General features: G+C 29.3%; 3 protein-coding genes and 2 long non-coding RNA genes across 7 annotated transcripts; 2 read left to right on the forward strand and 3 right to left on the reverse strand.

Annotated features, from left to right (window-relative positions):
- Positions 1 to 1,433: 1,433 nt before the first annotated feature.
- On the forward strand, positions 1,434 to 7,505 carry LOC140675072 (uncharacterized). Of its 3 annotated transcripts, XM_072909106.1 has the most exons (15): positions 1,434 to 1,564; positions 2,943 to 3,127; positions 3,558 to 3,708; positions 3,965 to 4,095; positions 4,400 to 4,531; positions 4,656 to 4,820; positions 4,889 to 4,977; positions 5,054 to 5,231; positions 5,317 to 5,539; positions 5,721 to 5,882; positions 6,028 to 6,182; positions 6,303 to 6,538; positions 6,722 to 6,793; positions 6,895 to 6,932; positions 7,065 to 7,204. In XM_072909106.1, exons 2-14 carry the CDS (start codon positions 3,073 to 3,075, stop codon positions 6,907 to 6,909), a joined length of 1,764 nt encoding a protein of 587 aa, XP_072765207.1. In that variant the 5' UTR covers positions 1,434 to 1,564; positions 2,943 to 3,072; the 3' UTR covers positions 6,910 to 6,932; positions 7,065 to 7,204. The 3 variants fall into 3 exon arrangements, with proteins under 3 accessions (XP_072765207.1, XP_072765205.1, XP_072765206.1); XM_072909104.1 differs by having other exon boundaries at positions 6,722 to 6,932; positions 7,065 to 7,505; XM_072909105.1 differs by lacking the exon at positions 1,434 to 1,564 and adding an exon at positions 2,720 to 2,859 and having other exon boundaries at positions 6,722 to 6,932; positions 7,065 to 7,505.
- On the reverse strand, positions 1,438 to 2,735 carry LOC140675076 (uncharacterized). Its single transcript, XR_012048318.1, has 3 exons — positions 2,611 to 2,735; positions 2,279 to 2,393; positions 1,438 to 1,522 (listed from the first exon to the last, which is right to left on the reverse strand). It is a non-coding gene; the product is annotated as an uncharacterized lncRNA (long non-coding RNA).
- A 95-nt stretch (positions 7,506 to 7,600) lies between the features above and the next one.
- On the reverse strand, positions 7,601 to 9,317 carry LOC140675073 (uncharacterized). The gene is made up of 5 exons (XM_072909107.1): positions 9,180 to 9,317; positions 9,058 to 9,095; positions 8,519 to 8,674; positions 8,244 to 8,334; positions 7,601 to 7,827 (listed from the first exon to the last, which is right to left on the reverse strand). Exons 1-5 carry the CDS (start codon positions 9,199 to 9,201, stop codon positions 7,781 to 7,783), a joined length of 354 nt encoding a protein of 117 aa, XP_072765208.1. The 5' UTR covers positions 9,202 to 9,317; the 3' UTR covers positions 7,601 to 7,780.
- Positions 9,318 to 11,744: 2,427 nt separating this feature from the next.
- LOC140675075 (uncharacterized) lies at positions 11,745 to 13,462 on the forward strand. Its single transcript, XR_012048317.1, has 3 exons — positions 11,745 to 11,810; positions 13,043 to 13,108; positions 13,220 to 13,462. It is a non-coding gene; the product is annotated as an uncharacterized lncRNA (long non-coding RNA).
- Positions 13,463 to 14,385: 923 nt separating this feature from the next.
- On the reverse strand, positions 14,386 to 16,012 carry LOC140675074 (uncharacterized). The gene is made up of 4 exons (XM_072909108.1): positions 15,859 to 16,012; positions 15,364 to 15,600; positions 14,601 to 14,723; positions 14,386 to 14,494 (listed from the first exon to the last, which is right to left on the reverse strand). The coding sequence occupies exons 1-3, from the start codon at positions 15,875 to 15,877 to the stop codon at positions 14,665 to 14,667; spliced, it is 315 nt and encodes a 104-aa protein (XP_072765209.1). The 5' UTR covers positions 15,878 to 16,012; the 3' UTR covers positions 14,386 to 14,494; positions 14,601 to 14,664.
- Positions 16,013 to 17,706: the final 1,694 nt, after the last annotated feature.

The raw sequence follows: 17,706 nt of genomic DNA on the forward strand, positions 1-17,706 counted from the left end.
AAATGAGAGCAGTAAAATCTATTTAAAGCTGCAACGCATATATTACGCTTTATGACGTCTATTTAATATTTTATGCTTTTAATGTAAAATTGTGTAATTGTTTTCTACTTTTAGGTTTTATTCGCTCTTGTAAGTAACTTTTTTTCCAAAAAATAAATAAAAATTGATAGCAATTTATTCTGCCAAATTAAAAAATGTTTAATTTTCAGATATTAATTATAAAATTTGATTTTTTTCTCTACATACAATATATTATTACATCGGACGGATTCCACGACTCTGTTCTGTTGAAAAAAAGTTTTATGGAACGCACAAACGCACATATACACGCACACATAATATAACGAATTTTCCAAACAACATCTACAATTTATGTATCATATATCGTTATTATATATTCGAAAGATATCTCATTTTGCCAAGTGCACATTAGACATCTTGTTGTATCGATAAATGTATATGCTACTGAGACTAATAAGCGTAAACGATGCCAGAGAGTTACGTAAAACGAAGGACACTACTAGTTTCGATGTTCGCTATCGATATAGGCTTCCGATGCTTGTTCAATTGTAGTTGTTGCACTGTGGGAAACTCTTTTAACAGCAGAACATTGGCATTCGTACTAAATGACGCTGTGTCTGAATCCATTTAAACTCCATTGTAAAAAAAAAAAAAAAAAAAAAAAAAAAACATTCTTCTCCCCTTTACGTTTATTTCAAAATATAAAGAATCTTTCTCCACAGATATTAAATTAAATTTTCACATTAAATTAAATATTACAATTCATTTAAATTTTTATACTAAAATTAATTCCACAAAGTCAAAGCATATTTGCATACTTATTGTGAATTTAATCAGACGAATAACGCGCATACTCAAATAATTAAATACACATCATATTTGTAACGGTATGTTAGCAGTCAAAGCAAACACTCGTTTCCTAAGCTGCAGATCTTTATACTTCATTTAAGTATCGAGTACTTCGTAATCGTCTACGATAACGATAGACGAAGGCCGAATTTGTGTCACCGATGAGCGAACGTGCGTACGTACGTACGCACACTTGGGCGGCGCAAAGCATCCCAGATAATCGTTTGCCGACCTCGCCATCGTTTTTTTTTTTTTTTTTTTTTCTTTTTTTTCTTTTATTTCTTTCTTTTTCACGACAATGCTGGTGAATGGATTGATGTACGCGGAGCTGTATTTACCCAGCCGCATCCGATCATTCGATCGGGCAGGCGGATGGAATGCCCCTCTGCTCTTCCTCGTCGTATCCGCCGATGTGGCTCGGTGGCACGATAGCTTTTCATTTCGTTACGTGTCTGTCCCGCAGTTGGTTAGTGGAACGCTCGCCCGTCCGTCCATCTCACTCTCTGTACAAACGAAAGGACGACGAATGTACGCCGAGAGTGAATCGCGAGCACCGCTCGATTACGTCGAGGAGCGCATGCAGCCGCCGATGAGATACACCGATCTTTAACCCGCCGAGGATGCACACTTCAGCTAAGTGTGACAATTGCTACTAGAGAGTTCAATGACGGATCAGCGTTTTGCATAAGAACGCGTGAGTGGATGCTGCACAAGAGTATAAATAGCAAAAAAATCATATATTTCTAAATCATTATTTAAAGCGAATCTTGGAGTAGAAAAGAACGTTGTTTTTTTTTTATTCAAAGTGAATATTAATATGGTATGAATTCTTATTTTTGCTTCAATACGTTTTATATACTGTATATCGCTTATCTCTTGTGTACATTACTTTTATATAATTTATTAAATAAAACTTTGTAAACTTTTTCCTTAATTTTTGCGTTCATACACAGAAAAAAGTAAACTCAACCTTCAAATCAAATGTCAAACTTATGTATACTCATATAAACACGTTTATTATATATGCAACAATTTATAATCCTCTTAGAAGAATTTAAAAATCTTAAATTTCAACAATATTACAGTTTTATTTCAAGACTATAACTGTCATTTCAATAAAATAATTATTTTGATTCTAAGAAAATTATAATCTTCCATTTGAACATGTGTGTTACTTTATCCCTCTTCATTGAAGAAAATTATTTTTAAATAACAAGAATATATTGTCAAAATAAAAATATTCTTTTTTTCTGTGTAGGAATTGCAATATAGCTTTATATAATTAATATAAACTTTGTCAATTATAGATATTTATATTTCGTGCTTTATAACGTGAGTTAATAATTTTAATTATCAAATATAAAATTCTAATTCCATTATGTCCTGAAATTATGCGAAATTCGCTTACGTGTAAATGTAGAAAAGAAATAACTGTTATCAGTCATCATCGTTTTAATAAACGTGAGTAATCATCAGCATAAAAGTCTCATCGCATCTAACGCTGTCCTTTTTTACAAGAGTACCTAATAACATGCACAAGAGTACTAATTATATTACACCACGACTAATCCTTTTAATCTGTAAGTGAAAAGACGACTTTTTACGCAATGATATTATCGCGAAATTTTTGACCGCGAAATATAAGGGCACATTTCTTTTCGCACTCATCCTCCCGGGTTTAACAGAGTTGAGAGGCAATCCCATTGTAAATCGCTGTCGCGAATTATGTCGTGTGCTTACGTAGTGTCAGGAGATAGCGGAACCAAAAGCACGAGGTAAAAACGGCACACGTAATATTATGCAGCGAACAGCTCGTTTATATATGAAGAAACATTGCATTATCTTGAAACCTTGAAGATAGGAGGGAGTTCTTAAAGGAGTAGCTAACGCGGATGATCGCGCATTCGACCGCGTCTTCACTCGACGATATACTTATTGTTAGTTTAATGCGTGCTGATTTCAACTTTTTACATGTGATAGCGACATTACGTAACGAGATATTTGCATATATACATATATATATATATATATATATATATATATATATATATATATATATAATATATATACAGGTAAATCAGCGGTACGAGTGAGAAACAGAAGATGTTGTTCCGGAGTCTCTAGAACAATCCAGGAATCCTTGAAGAGCAAACTCTCGCAACTGATTTTCATCTCGTCACATTTGCAGTGCAAAGATACAGAATGATGATGATCCTACATTTCATGGTTTTTGTTTGCAGTGTCGCTTTAAGCACAGGTAAGAATCAATGTTTTATACAAATGGAACAGTCTAATACTTTTAATAAATAGTAGCTGTAGTATAGTAAATGTAAAGAGATTTATTTTTTGTTTATTATAATAAAATTTTATTACACAACAAAAAGCAAAATTTGTAGACTAATAAATAAAAAATATTATTCTTATTCTTTATTACACTTTTTAGCGATAATTTTACTTGGCTTAAAAAGAATTTGTATAAAGTTGTTTGACTCGTTCGTGATTTTCTTTCTTAATTTGAATTACAAATATCTATAATTTGATAACTGATAAAATATACCTAAATAAACATTTTCTTTTTCTGAGTGGCAAGTATAGCTTGTTCTGTAGCATCACGCGAAAAGTACACACAGATCGTAAGCACGGCTATTTAACTGCAGCTCGCAATTTATAAGACTTATGTCCTTCAGGTTGGTCTCAGAATTGTCAGGATCAAGATATGGGATGGGAGAAAATCATCGGAGCTAAGCCCGCAAACGCTGTAGAAACTGTATTCCACAAAAATGTTGGCGTAGGCCAATATGCCGATAACAACGGCATTGTCGTGCTTTGTTTTGACAGGTAATTCATCAATTAATCATTTCTAATAGGCCCTATACTTTAATTAAAATTAGTTAAATATTTAAAAAAAAATATATAATATAATATAATATAATAAATGTATAATAATATAAATATATGACTGAAATAGCGCAATTTTTTTATAAAGAAAATTAATTTGTTTTTTTCTTTTAACAATAAGAATTAATGGTCATATATATTAAATATAGAAAAATGTGTAAATTTATATTAATTAAAAATAATTGATCTGTTACAGATGTAAAACCTTGAATTGCACAGCGTTTGTAATCGATTTTGCGAGTAACATTTGTTATAGCGTGCAAGTAAAAGGCGAAGAACTCATTCCTGAAACTAACGCCACGTTTTTCCATAAAATCTGTATTAAAGGTAAAAAGGCTGTTTCCTTTTCTATTATGATATATATATACTGTAGAGTATATTATTTATTTAAAAAATTCTCTCTCTAACTAATTGTAAATATTTTCTTTCTAACACATATAGAATGTAAAAGTAAGCTTTTGATCTCGCAAAGCTCTACAAAAGTGACATAGAGTAGGTTTGGAGAAATTATTTCAGATTTTGTGAGAGAAGAAAATATTTAAAATATGTAAAGAAAATTTTCACTATTTTTTCGCTTCTAAAAGCAAATTTTAAGATGCACTTTTTCAAAATCTTTGATTTTATACTTCAGTTTCACCAAATTGCAAACGACGAAGACTGTGGCAAGTAGAAAGAACCTTGGGAGCTATTTTAAAACAAGGACACTCTTACTTATATCAAACATTACGAAGAAGCGAGTGTTACGAGAAGTGTCTAAAAGCAGGTACGCACTTTATAGAATAATTCCATGGATTGTATCTTGACGAGTCTCAAATAAATCGATTAAAAGTTTCAAAAAATAATAAATTTATAACAAGTTACATAAAAACTTTTGTATAATATATTAGGAAGCGCGTGCGAATCTGCGCAATTTCGTACTAGCGAGCCTTTGTCAATCAACGATACCATTGGCATGTGTTCGTTGTCAAAATTCGAGAGAGGAACTAGACCGCAAGCCTACAGATCGTCCATGTATCGGGATGAATATTTGCAAGATCAGTGCCATAATATATGTAAGTCGCTAATCTGTCTTTTGGTTGCAAGATCGAATTGCATTCAATTTGTACATGTTTTCGTGCAGCGAAGAAAAGCTATTGTTCCTATGCGGAGTATCGGAATGTAACATTGCCATACTCGGAAGTGGTGCTACCGGGTCTCGATATAAAGCAGGTATATTTCTCCCATTTCTCTTATCGATTCTCTTATCGATTGAATGAGGGTGTGATTCGATTATGATCTTTTTTAGTGCGAGGAGAAATGTGATCGCAGCGAAAATGGCTTCATATGCAGAGCTTATACCGTCGACTATTCGGAAGTGAAACCATTTTGCTTGCTGCATTCTGACGATACAATCAGTCTTGGAGTCAGTTCGCTGGTTGCCAGACCCAACGTCATTTATAAAGAACAAGAAGCTTGCCTGGATTGTACGTTTATGATAGATAGATAATTTTATAAATCATATTCCTTATGAATGAATTTTTAATACCATTTAAATGCCATATTTTTTAGTGAAAGTACAATGCGGCGAATCAGTCATGACAGTTACATTAACTACTGTGGAGCCTTTTGAAGGACGAATGTATGCGAGTGGATATGGAGATACTTGCGGTGTTAATGGTGTTGGGAAAAATGTGACAATCTTAAGATTGCCTCTGCCAAAGAAAGAGTCCATAAACAAATCTAACATTGAATGTGGTCTGACACCCGCGTTTTCCATTGACAATGAAAATCGGTACTTGTATTATTAAAATTATATAATTTTATTATTAATATAATATATTTAATAATATAATATTATTTATCAATACATTTATTAATATATATAATATGTATTTTATTGTTACGTTAATTAATTTTATTACGATATATTTTTTTAATATGTCGTCATGCATCGTGATACTTATTATTTGCAGAACTCATACGTTGGTTTGGGCCACTATTGTGATACAATATAATCCAATTATCCAACGATTGGGAGATCAGTCGGTGAAAGTTGGATGCTCATTAGACGACCGTAATATCCCGGAACCGAGAAACGTGTCCGTTAATTCGAGTTTTTCTTTCTTGGATCCAAAGTAAGTCCACTTTTTTTTTGTGCAACACTATTTTTCAAACAAATGATATCGCTTTATATAATTGAATAACGACTCTGATATAAAAATTTGACCTCGATATTATGACAAGTATCCCCGATATTCTGGCTCTGGTTATTCTTTTTAGCGCAGGCGTACCGCCAGTTGGGTCAATCATAATAAACGCATCTTCCGAAGCACCAGTGGTGACGATGAGAATCTTGAACGAGGAAAATATGGATGCAGTCGTTACACAATTAGGGCAGAAGTTAACGCTCAGAATCGAAATTCAACCTGTTGACGGTGAGTCACTCGCGTGTCTCTTGACGTTTGTGCGGGATACGCTCTTTTTATTTACAAATTCTCTTTGATCGATTCAGTGAAATTTTCAGGAGTATTTAAGCGTCAACAATTCTTTTGCAGGACCTTACGATATCATAGCTGGACACCTCGTAGCTAGTAGCGCGTCCGGAGATTCCTCGTATCTTCTTCTGGATGAATCTGGATGTCCAACGGATCCGCCAACCTTTCCCGCGCTGTTAAAGGATCCGATGGACAACCGTTCTCTGATCTCAACATTTACTGCCTTCAAATTCCCCGATAGTCAAATTGTGCGATTCAACGTCATCGTTAGATTTTGTCTCGAAGTTTGTGAGCCGGTAAGTTGGCTCGGATCCTATTTTTTTCTTTTTTTTTTTTACGTTGTAACGCAAATAACATTGCAGATTTATTTACATGTTAAATTGTTCTGGAATTAATTATTCTCGGTTGCAAAGAAATATTACTGATGATGGTTAAATAAATAAAATGATAATTGAAATTTTTGTGATTTCTGATTGAAGACTACATGCAGAGGAGGACAGATTTCATACGGCAGGAAACGACGGTCGATCGAGCAGCCAATTATCGCCGAGGTAACAGAAATTTTCAGAAACCTCACCCCCGCGGAATTACCGTTACAACTATCTATCGTCGTTCAAAGTCCGGTGATAACAGCGGACCATTTACTGTCCAGGGATCCGGTTCCTGATACAGTTGTGATCACCGGTGGAAGTGAGTTTATGAATATCGAGTATCGTTGCCTCTTCCAATCATCCGGGAACGTCTAGATCCGTTCGCATACATTTCTGATTATTTTACTTATAAAATTATCGCAGAATTAAATGGTTCGAATTATTTTCTTAGGATCTATAGACGGTCTTTTCTGCGTCGACGCGAGTCTGGCTCTGGGTCTTCTGATCTTTTGGTTAATAATCCAGATTGTACTCACCGGTGGCTGCCTTTTAGCAGTTCGTCGATACAGAAGGATGGCTGTTGAGGCCGAAGAAGACAGAGCTGATATACTAGCGAGGCATCTTTACGGAATTCACAGTGGAAATTTCGAAATTGCACGAAGAGTTAGGTGGGCCGACCGAAACGATTCCTCGATCATCGGATGATTAGTTCCTTTTTCCAATTTTTTCCAAGCAAAGAAAATTCAAGTATTGAGTTGGTACAAAATCTTTCAAGTAAAATTAAAAACAAAATTTTTACTTTTAATTTGTGAGTTTTAAAGAGCACGATATATCCAGTCGAAAATACCAGAAGTGGGAAGATATCAGTGTCTCTTGATATAATTAAAAAAAGACTTGATATAATTAAAATCCATCTAATCCATTTAATCGTAGGATCGTTAATTGCAGAGTCATTTAGAGGATAAAAAGGTTGAAATACAAATAAAATAAGTGTCCATCTCTCAGCTAATTATTTTTGTTTAAACTGAACGAATATACATATTTGTAATATGTGTGTATATGCTATGGTGTGTAAATATGTGTATTTTTCTCCCATTTTCTAGACAATCAATTTTTTATTCTCGTTAGAATAATATTATTTTAAATTATATCGTCTAATGATGATAATTATCCACTCATCGTTGAACAGCGTCCATAATATCTTAATGTCACTTCTGTAAATATCGAATGTCACATGTTGGTGTTTTAATGTGTCAATCGTACTGCCTTATGTATAGTAACTGTATTTCTTTTTATTTTAAACTTCATAGGACAAAGACCGTCAAATGAATCAAAAATAAATATATTTGATAAATGTTATCTATTGTATAAAATTTGTTTATGTTAGAACGATCAAGAGAAATTAGATTAAATACTAAAAATATAGAAAGTAATATATAATTAATAACGATAATTAATATTAATCAAAAGATAATAAAGATAGTCTAAGTATCTGATTCAAAAATATTAATATAAAATCGAAAAATGTTTTCTTTGATTTTATTCTCGTTTCTAAGAGAAAGATTGTATTATAAATAACTTAAACAAGTAACTTTTGCTTTTATATTAAGTATAGTAGAGTATATCGTACCTTTTCCACACCTTTGCGCACAACCCAGTCCTCCTGGATTGGTGTAATCAACATTGTCCGTACCGCAAACTGGATTGTATTCATTTGTCACCTACAATCAAAATGTACGATTTCAAAAATTATCAAAATTATTTTCCAAAAGAATTTTCAAGTTCAATAATTCTTTACATATGTAAGAATTATTTGAAAAATTTTTCGAATCAAATAAAACACTTATATAAATAATTTGCATAAAATAAAATAATACTTTTAATTTTTTAAAAGATAATAATTACCGGGCAAGTATCAACGCACGCATTGAATTGATTTATGGTTTGAGGAGTCATATTATTCTCAGTCCTAGATGCTACAGTCGTTGTGGATGTTGATGTAGTTTTTTGTTCTGCATTGGGTAACTTGGTAGCGACTGGTCCGTCAAAGACGAAATCTGTCTGAGACAACTCATTATTACTCGTAATCCACATTTTTTTACATATCTTACAATTAGATATATCGAGTTAATATTATACTTCTAACTTTTTTTTAACATTGATATATTATTATTCGTAAAGAAAATTTCTAACGACAACACTATCCTCGTAAACACGTAAACTTGTCGATTTAGATTTTGCATTCTGATGTTTGTTTATGGAACAATATAATTATTGCTTTTTAATTATAGACGAGCCACATAAAAAACACATTTTGACTTTGATGCAAGACATGATGCAAAACACAATCGTGTCTCTTAATTATAAAATATTGTAAAAGTTAAATCTTTTATTATTTAAATATACTTTTTTATTTTTTGCTTATGTCAAAAGAATTCACTTACTTGTGGGAATGCAGCGATGAGAAATGACGATGAGACAACTGCAGAAATTATTAAATACAATTAACAATATTAGAAAAATAAATTGATTGGCGAGCACAAAACAAATAAAATCTTTTTCTCACCTAGTAACAAGTAAAATAACATATTGATGACGTTTAGTGACGTTTAATTTCTAAGAAATCACGCCGATCGACTATTAAATAATGTATGTATTCAAGATGATCTACCGAAGGTCGACGATCTACTGTTTCAAAGTATCAGCTACGCTTCCTTTTATAGCATTGGCTGACAGCCAATACCCAAGTCAAACTACAGTTACGCACATTTTCCGTGAAAATAAGATTTTATTTGCTTATACACATTCTAATTTTGAAGTTTCTTTTATCGACAATTTTTTTAGCACGTTAGTGATAGTATCAGTAAAAAAGTATTGTTTTAAAAAAAAAGGAGTAAACAGGCATCATTTTTTTTGCTAAAAAAATCAAGTTAAAATATTTGTAAATTATTTTATATCTTAATATATCTCTTACTTTTTCAAAGAAAGCAAATTTATTTTCTTAAAATATATATTTTCAGAGGTTTTATTATAATTTTTACAAGTTTATCGCGTTCCAGCGAGTAAGCATTTATTCGTCAGACTTATTTCTACAAATCACACAAGAATGCTAATCATATCCTGTTAACAAAGTTATCATCTCTTTGATTGCATCATTCGGCAGCTACAAAAGAATTCGTTTTCGTCTACAAACTAGAATAATTTGGTGATAAGATGTTAATGTAAATATTCATAGTTGTTGGATTAATATTATAATATAATAAATAATAAAATGTGTATTACGTAAAGTATTTTAATTTAGCGAGAATATTAAAATGTAACACCAGTTTGTATATAATTAAACAGCACTTGGCAATTCGTGGAAAACGTATACACTTGCATAATGTAATACATTAATTATTGATATATTGATATATAGGTTTATTGGAAGGTTGTAGTTAATATGATAATAATTTGCGATTACTTGCATATCTAGAGAATTTCCGCTATAATAATATTTTACAATATATAAAGCATATAAGAATTATTATTGTAGAAAAGATAATAACAAGAGAAAAAATTAAGATTATAAAAATTATTATCAATATTATAACATCTTTACTTATTACAATATCTTTACTTATTCATCTGCATTCATATATTGTTGTGCTATTTTTTCAGTTATATGGAAGTGATAATGAATGTGACATTCAACTATTGCTCAATTGCTGTATGGTTCGCAAGCTCTAATCATCCTTATTTCAAGTTCTTAAAAAATATTTAAAATTATTAGACAAGGTTAAAACTATAGATAAATAAACAGAAATTATAGAGAAAAAATATTGTAGTTAAACAAAATTAATGAAAAAGAGAAAATTTGTTAAAAAATTATTTATTTAAATTTAAAAAATTTTATATTCTTTAAAAATTTAAAAAATTTTTTGCTCAATAATTATGCCTTTAAAAATCACACATCATAAGATGTGAGAGAAAATTAAAATAGTTGAAAAGTGAAAAAAGAACAATAAAGTTAAGAAAGATTAAAAATTAAGAGTAAAACTACTAAAAATTAAAAATTGAAAAAATTAAAATAAAAAATAGAAGATGAGAGATAGAGATGGAATTTAAAAAGAGAAAGTTGACTATTAAGAAATTTGAAGATTAAAAAAACTGAAAGATTTAAACGGAGAATTAAGAATTTAATTGAGAATTTTTAATTAAAAATTGATAGCAAATATACAAGTTAAAATTAATTTATACCTAAAAATTTATATACATATAAAAGTTTAGATAAAGCAATTTATCAATTGCTAATTAATAAATTATAGCAATTGATAATACTTACGTGGGTTACAATTTTTCGCACAATTAAATCTTCCTATATTCCAAGGTATTCATAGGTAACATTATCAGTGCATACTGGATCATATTCTGCAGTTGCAACACACGGGCAATTAGTTGTTGTTATTGTTGCTTGTGTGGTGCTACTTGGTTCATTATTTAAATTATCTGAAGTTTCGCTCGGCTGTTCAAAATCTGTTTGCTGAAATGCCAAGACCAACCAAATCAGGGTCCATATTTGCACAACTATTAAATAAAACAAAATTACACAATATAAATGCACGTTCATAAATTATAAATTTATTAATTTAAATATGCAAAAAATAATACCAGAGAAAGAGAGAGAGAGATTTTTTTTAATGTTAAAGATTTGCGGAAAATAAAAGTTAAAAATGTCTAAAACTAAAATATTACTTTGAACTTTTATGAAAAAAATATATGCATCTCCTGTTCTGTATTTAAAAAAAAATCGATGGCTATATATTGTTACGTTATACTCACATGCAATAATGATTATTTCAGCCTAGTTTTTACAATCCAGAATAAAAAGTGAGCAGAAGAACACTATAGTATATCTTAAATATATATTTTAAATAATAATACACAATGAATCGATCCAATTCAAATGACGATTTTTGACAAACTTTTTTTCAACTTATATATTTTTTCAAATGTTATCTTTCCAATTAGTTTTCTTATATATGGAGGAAAAACCCATCAATAAGACATGTCGAAAGCGGAAATATCCATTAACGTGCTCGTCCCATTAACATTGATAACGCGCATACCAGGTAGAGTCATTTCAGGAGCCTTTGTCTTGCGCGTGAATTTTATTGTTAGTTGAAAGAAGAATCGGAATTAAGTATTGACTTTCCAGGTATCAATTTATATGATTACTAAGTAGCAAATAAGAATCCAGGCGGTTATTAAGGTGTAAATTTAATTACAATATGAAATATTTATGATATATATGCATTAATAACGAAATAATTTTGTTATAACTTTTAAATCTTGTTACTTATCCACACCAATATTAATTTACATTACGACAAAAAATTTTTTTTATACTGACTGATTATGGAGCATACCTTATGGCTGATGAATCAATATCAACAAACTATCGTATTGACTTAAGTATTATTCCAAACCAATTTGCAATAATTAGATTCTTCAAACTGAATTGACTAACATCTAACCATTACTCATAGAATTTCCAAATACATTTCGAATACTTATACAATATCTCACTATGCGAGTACACAAGTTGACAGTTTCACAATTATCTCTTATACATTTTTATTTAAACTAGTGACTTCTTTTATTTATACTTTGCGCTGAAGATGATCAGAAAGATCTGATTGAAACGTTCGCCCGATTGTATTATCATTATCATTATAAACACTTAGGTTTTTACTTTCTAATATATGTTATAAATTCTAATAAACAATTTGTCCACTCAATATAATTGTTCTTATGCTAAATATTTTTTATTATATTATCATAACATTGAGAGCCCTTACTTTACCAATTAATAACAAACGTTTCGAACCGTTTTTGGTCCATCTTCAGCAAAAATTGGATTAGGATTTAAAGAAGGTTATATGTATATTAATGAGTGTAAACTGCAAAAAGTTGTTTCTATAAACAGTAAAAAATGTTAGCAAGCACCTCGTGGAAATATGACAAGCGTATTCCCTTTCTGCAATTCTTTAAAATTAAACCTAAAAAAATCGAAATAATATAGATCATTGAGGGAATAGTTTGCCGCACTAATAATCGCGTTTAAGCTCTTATTTGTCGTTTATTGTTAGTAATTGTAATTACATTAAGCTTATTACTTTTATTTTTGTTATTGTTTAATTTATATTATATGCGTAAAATCAATATATGACTCTAATACATTTTTTACACAACCTGTTTAACTAGAAAATAATAATTTTATCAATTTGATCTTTGATTTTAAGTGTCGAATAATAAACGACTGTATGTGTATGATTTTACTTACATATGTACATATATTTATTTATATTTACAGTTATAATATAAATAATATGCAATATATAATATATAATATATAATATAAAATATTATAATATAAAATTTTTGCAGAAATAACGAAAGAGAGAGAAAATTTAGCTTATGCTAGAAAATTTAGTATATGCTAGTCAAATAATGGTAAATATATGCTTTTAGTATATAAATACTTACACAAAATTCAAACATTACAGAGAACAGCTTTGAAATTCTATACAAGCGTAATAAGCAAATCATTTATCTCTTTCTCAGATACACATGGCCCCACGAAACACGCATACACAGATCTACTTTCTATTTTTGCATTTCCTGAATCTATACAAGCGTGCTCTTTAACAATCTGTAATATTACGTCTTCTGGACTACAACGTCAGAACTGAGAAAATCTATGCGGTTGATATTTTTGCATTTTACATTTACATACATAATTCTTCATGAAATCTAAACGAAATCAATTTTAATAAACTATAGCGCAATAAAGTAGATTTATTAAAGTAGATATGTGAAATAGTGAATATATATTGTGAATGTTATTTGAACATTTTAAAATGTCACGAGGCACATTTGAGAAGTATAATAGCATATATAAATTATATGTACATATATAAATATATATATATATATATATATATATATATATATATATATACACATATTTATTATGCTATTCAATATGCTATACTATACCACTATATGTACATACAATGTTTGACAAAAGTCTGAGCACAACTTACGTTTAAAAAGAATTGGGTATTTTGAAATCGTTGTAATTCGGCGAAAAATTATCGTAGACAAAAAATTAAAAAAGCATGTTGAATCCAGAAATTTCAATTTTAATGTGCTATCCAGTTTTAATATTTTTGTATCTTCTCAGTTCTGTGCTTTAAAAGAAGATTATTTTTTAAGTTATTTTATTTTGTAAGTTATTTTATATCGAAGTAACATTATAATATCTGTTACTTTTTCAAAAAAAGCAAACTTACTTTTTTTTAAATATTTTTAGGGATTTTATTATATTATTATTATTATTTCTTCAAGTCATCGCGTTCCAGCGAGTAAGCATTTATTCGTTAGACTTATTTCTATAAATAGCACAAAAATATTAATATCTTATTATTAGTAGCGGTATCATCTCTTTGATTACATCATTTGACAACTACAACGGAATTCGTTTTCGTTTTCAAACTAGAATAATTTGGTGATAGAATGTTAATGTAAATATTGTTAATATAAATAGTTGTTGGATTAATATTATAATATAATAAATAATGATGTGTGTTATATCAAGTATTTTAATTAGTAAGAATACTAACAATAAAATGTCAGTTTGTACACATGTCAATTTTTATATAATTAAATAACACTTGACAATTCGTAAAAAACTTACATACTTGCATATGGTGTAATAATACATTGACTATTGATAACATGCACAAGTTTATTGAAAAATTGTAATTAATGTAATAATAATTTGCGATTATGATAACTTGCATATCTCGATAATGTCCGCTATAATAATATACAAATCTGCAATATACAAAGAATGTAAGAATTATCGTTGTACAAACAAAAAATAATAATAATAGAAAAAATTAAAATTATAAAAATTATAATTAAAATATCTTTACTTCACCTCATTCATATATTGTCGTGCCATTTTTTCAGTCGTATGGAAGTAATAATGAATCATGTGACATTCAACTACTGCTCAGTTGGCTGTATGGTTCGCAAGCTCTAATCACTTTTACCTCAAGTTCTTAAAAAATATTTAAAATTATTAGACAAGGTTAAAACTATAGATAAATAAACAGAAATTATAGAGAAAAAATATTGTAGTTAAACAAAATTAATAAAAAAGAGAAAATTTGTTAAAAAATTATTTATTTAAATTTAAAAAAATTTTATTTTCTTTAAAAATTTAAATAATTTTTTACTCAATATTTGTTTTAAATAAAAATGTGATCAAACATACACACACACACACACACACACACACCCATGTCATGCGATTTAAGAAAATTAAAATAGTTGAAAAATGAGATAAGAAAGATAGAGATAAGAAAGATTAAAAATTAAGAATAAAACAATATTCAAAAATTAAAAGTTGAAGAAAGTTAAAAAAAGAATTAGAAGATTAGAAATAGGAGTAAAAAAAAAGAGAGCTAAAAGTTGACTGTTAAGAAATGGAAAGATTGAAATAATGGAAAAATTTAAATTAAAAATTAAAAGTTTAATTGTCCAATTCATTTTTATTAAGAATTGATATCAAATATACGTCCAAAATTAAAAATTAGCACATATAAAAGTTCTGATAAAGCAATAATATTTAAAAATTATATCTTAACAATACTATTTGATAATAAACGAAAAACAATGATAAAATTAATATTACTTACGTGGGTTACAATTTTTCGCACAATTAAATCTTCCCATATTCCAATAGGTAATATTATCGCTGCCACATACTGGATTATATTCTGCGGTTGCAACACACGGGCAATTAGTTGTTGTAATTGTTGCTTGTGTGGTGCTACTTGGTTCATTATCGATATTATCTGAAATCTCGCTCGGCCAGTCAAAATCTGTTTGCGGGAATGCCAAGACCAACCAAATCATGGTCAATACTTGCACAACTATTAAATAAAACAAAATTACACACTATAGATGTACATTTATAGTTTTATAAATTTACTAAATATGCAAAAATAATACCAGAGAAAGAATGAGAGAGAGAGAGAGAGAGACCTTTTAATGTTTAAAGATTTGCAAAAAAATATATTAAAAATGTCTGAAATTAAAATATTATTCCGAAATTTTATAAAAAAAAGATATTTCTTCTATTCTGTATGTTAAAAAAAATTGATAGCTATATATATTATTATGCTACTTACATGCAATGATATATTTCATGATTATTTCAGGTAATTTTTACAGAATAAAAAAAGGAGAAAAAAACAATAGTAGCTAAAATGATACACAATTATTCGAACCAACTCGAATGACGGTCTTTAACGAACTGTTTTCCAACTTTTTACTATATATTTTTATATGCTCTTATCTCTCCAGTTTCCTTATAAAGGAAAAAACCAGCAAGATAGCTGTCGAAAGCTGAGGTCGGGGATATCCACATTGCGTACTCGTCCTATTAACATTGATATCACGCATACGGGTAGAGTCATTTAAGAGGCTTTTATCTTATGTGTGAATCTCGAAAGAGTCGAATTTAATTAACTGACCTTTCAGACGTATCAATTTATATAATTTAATTATGCGCGTAAAATCTATATCGTATATGACTCTGTTGCATTTTGAGTGTCGAATAATAAACGACTACGTGCGTGTAATTTTACTTATATACATATCTTATTAAAAATTTTTAACTATAAATAAATAAATATATATACATATATATATTTATTTTTATAGTTAAAAATTTTTTCAGAAGTAAGGAAAGAAAGGGAGAAAGATAAAATTTAGGAGTATATTCAAATGATAAATATATGCTTTTAACGTTGAATATTTACACAAAGTCCAGGCACAGAAGAGAATTAACCTTGAAAATAAGCAAATCATTTATCTCTTTCTCAGATACACATGGTCGCCCACGAACACGCATACATGTTTTTATTTCCTACTCACACTTCCTGAATCTATACAAGCATTCTCATGCTCTTTAATAATCTGCAATATTTACGTCAGTAAATTCTAGACTATGACGTCAGAGCTGAGAAAATCCGTGCGGTGGATATTTTTGCAACTTACATTTACATAAATAATTTTTCATGAAATCTAAACGATGAAATTAATTTTAATAAACTGTAGCGCAATAAAGTTTAGATTTATTAAAGTATATATATAAATATATGCAAAATAATGTGTGATTATATATATATATATATATATATATATATATATATATATATATATATATATAATATAGATTATATCTTTAATATATTTTTAATAATTATAAAAAAAGATTTATCGAAGAGAAAGATAAGTTTTTTTTTGAGAAATAAAGATAATATTTAAAATATTAAAACTTTATTTATAAAATCTTGCACAAATCATCTAGACTACCAGCAATGCAGATTTATCTTATATTAAAACGTAATAAATTTCGTTTGATAAAATATATCTTTTAGGACTTGACATATTTCATATATTGCGAGATGACATTGGATGATGGTAAAAATAATGCGTGTCACTTTTCTCTCACAGATCTCATGGATTATCGATTGAGCATAGCTAAGGCACTGATAGAAATAAGGCTTCACACGTGTCTATGCATAATCTTTATTTATAGCAATATCAATCAATCTTTCTCGGATGATAGCGTGTCATCAGTATATGCTTTCTTATGCTCCGATATAGATCGTCGATATAAATACTGGCATTGAAAAATCACTCATATATCTACTTCCATTCATTTATGAACGAAGCAGAATATTGCTTAAGTTAAAACGAAAAACAGTTTCTCATTCGTGTGGAGTAATCTTAAATTCTATACATATACATATATGCGTGTCAGCTCCGATAAATGAATGAAAATATACGAATGCATATGACACATGGACAGCTGGTGTCAAGATGACGGTCACGATGCGCGATTACCTTGCAAATACCTAGGATGCGTTCGAAAAGCCTACGCGTACGGTAAAATAGCAGTCTAACTGACCAATCAGGCTAAAGAAGTCCTTGCTCCTGATTGGCCAATTAAATCCTACTCTCCGAGTAGA

Source organism: Anoplolepis gracilipes, chromosome 17 (genome assembly GCF_047496725.1).
Source record: "Anoplolepis gracilipes chromosome 17, ASM4749672v1, whole genome shotgun sequence".
Lineage (NCBI taxonomy): Eukaryota > Metazoa > Arthropoda > Insecta > Hymenoptera > Formicidae > Anoplolepis > Anoplolepis gracilipes.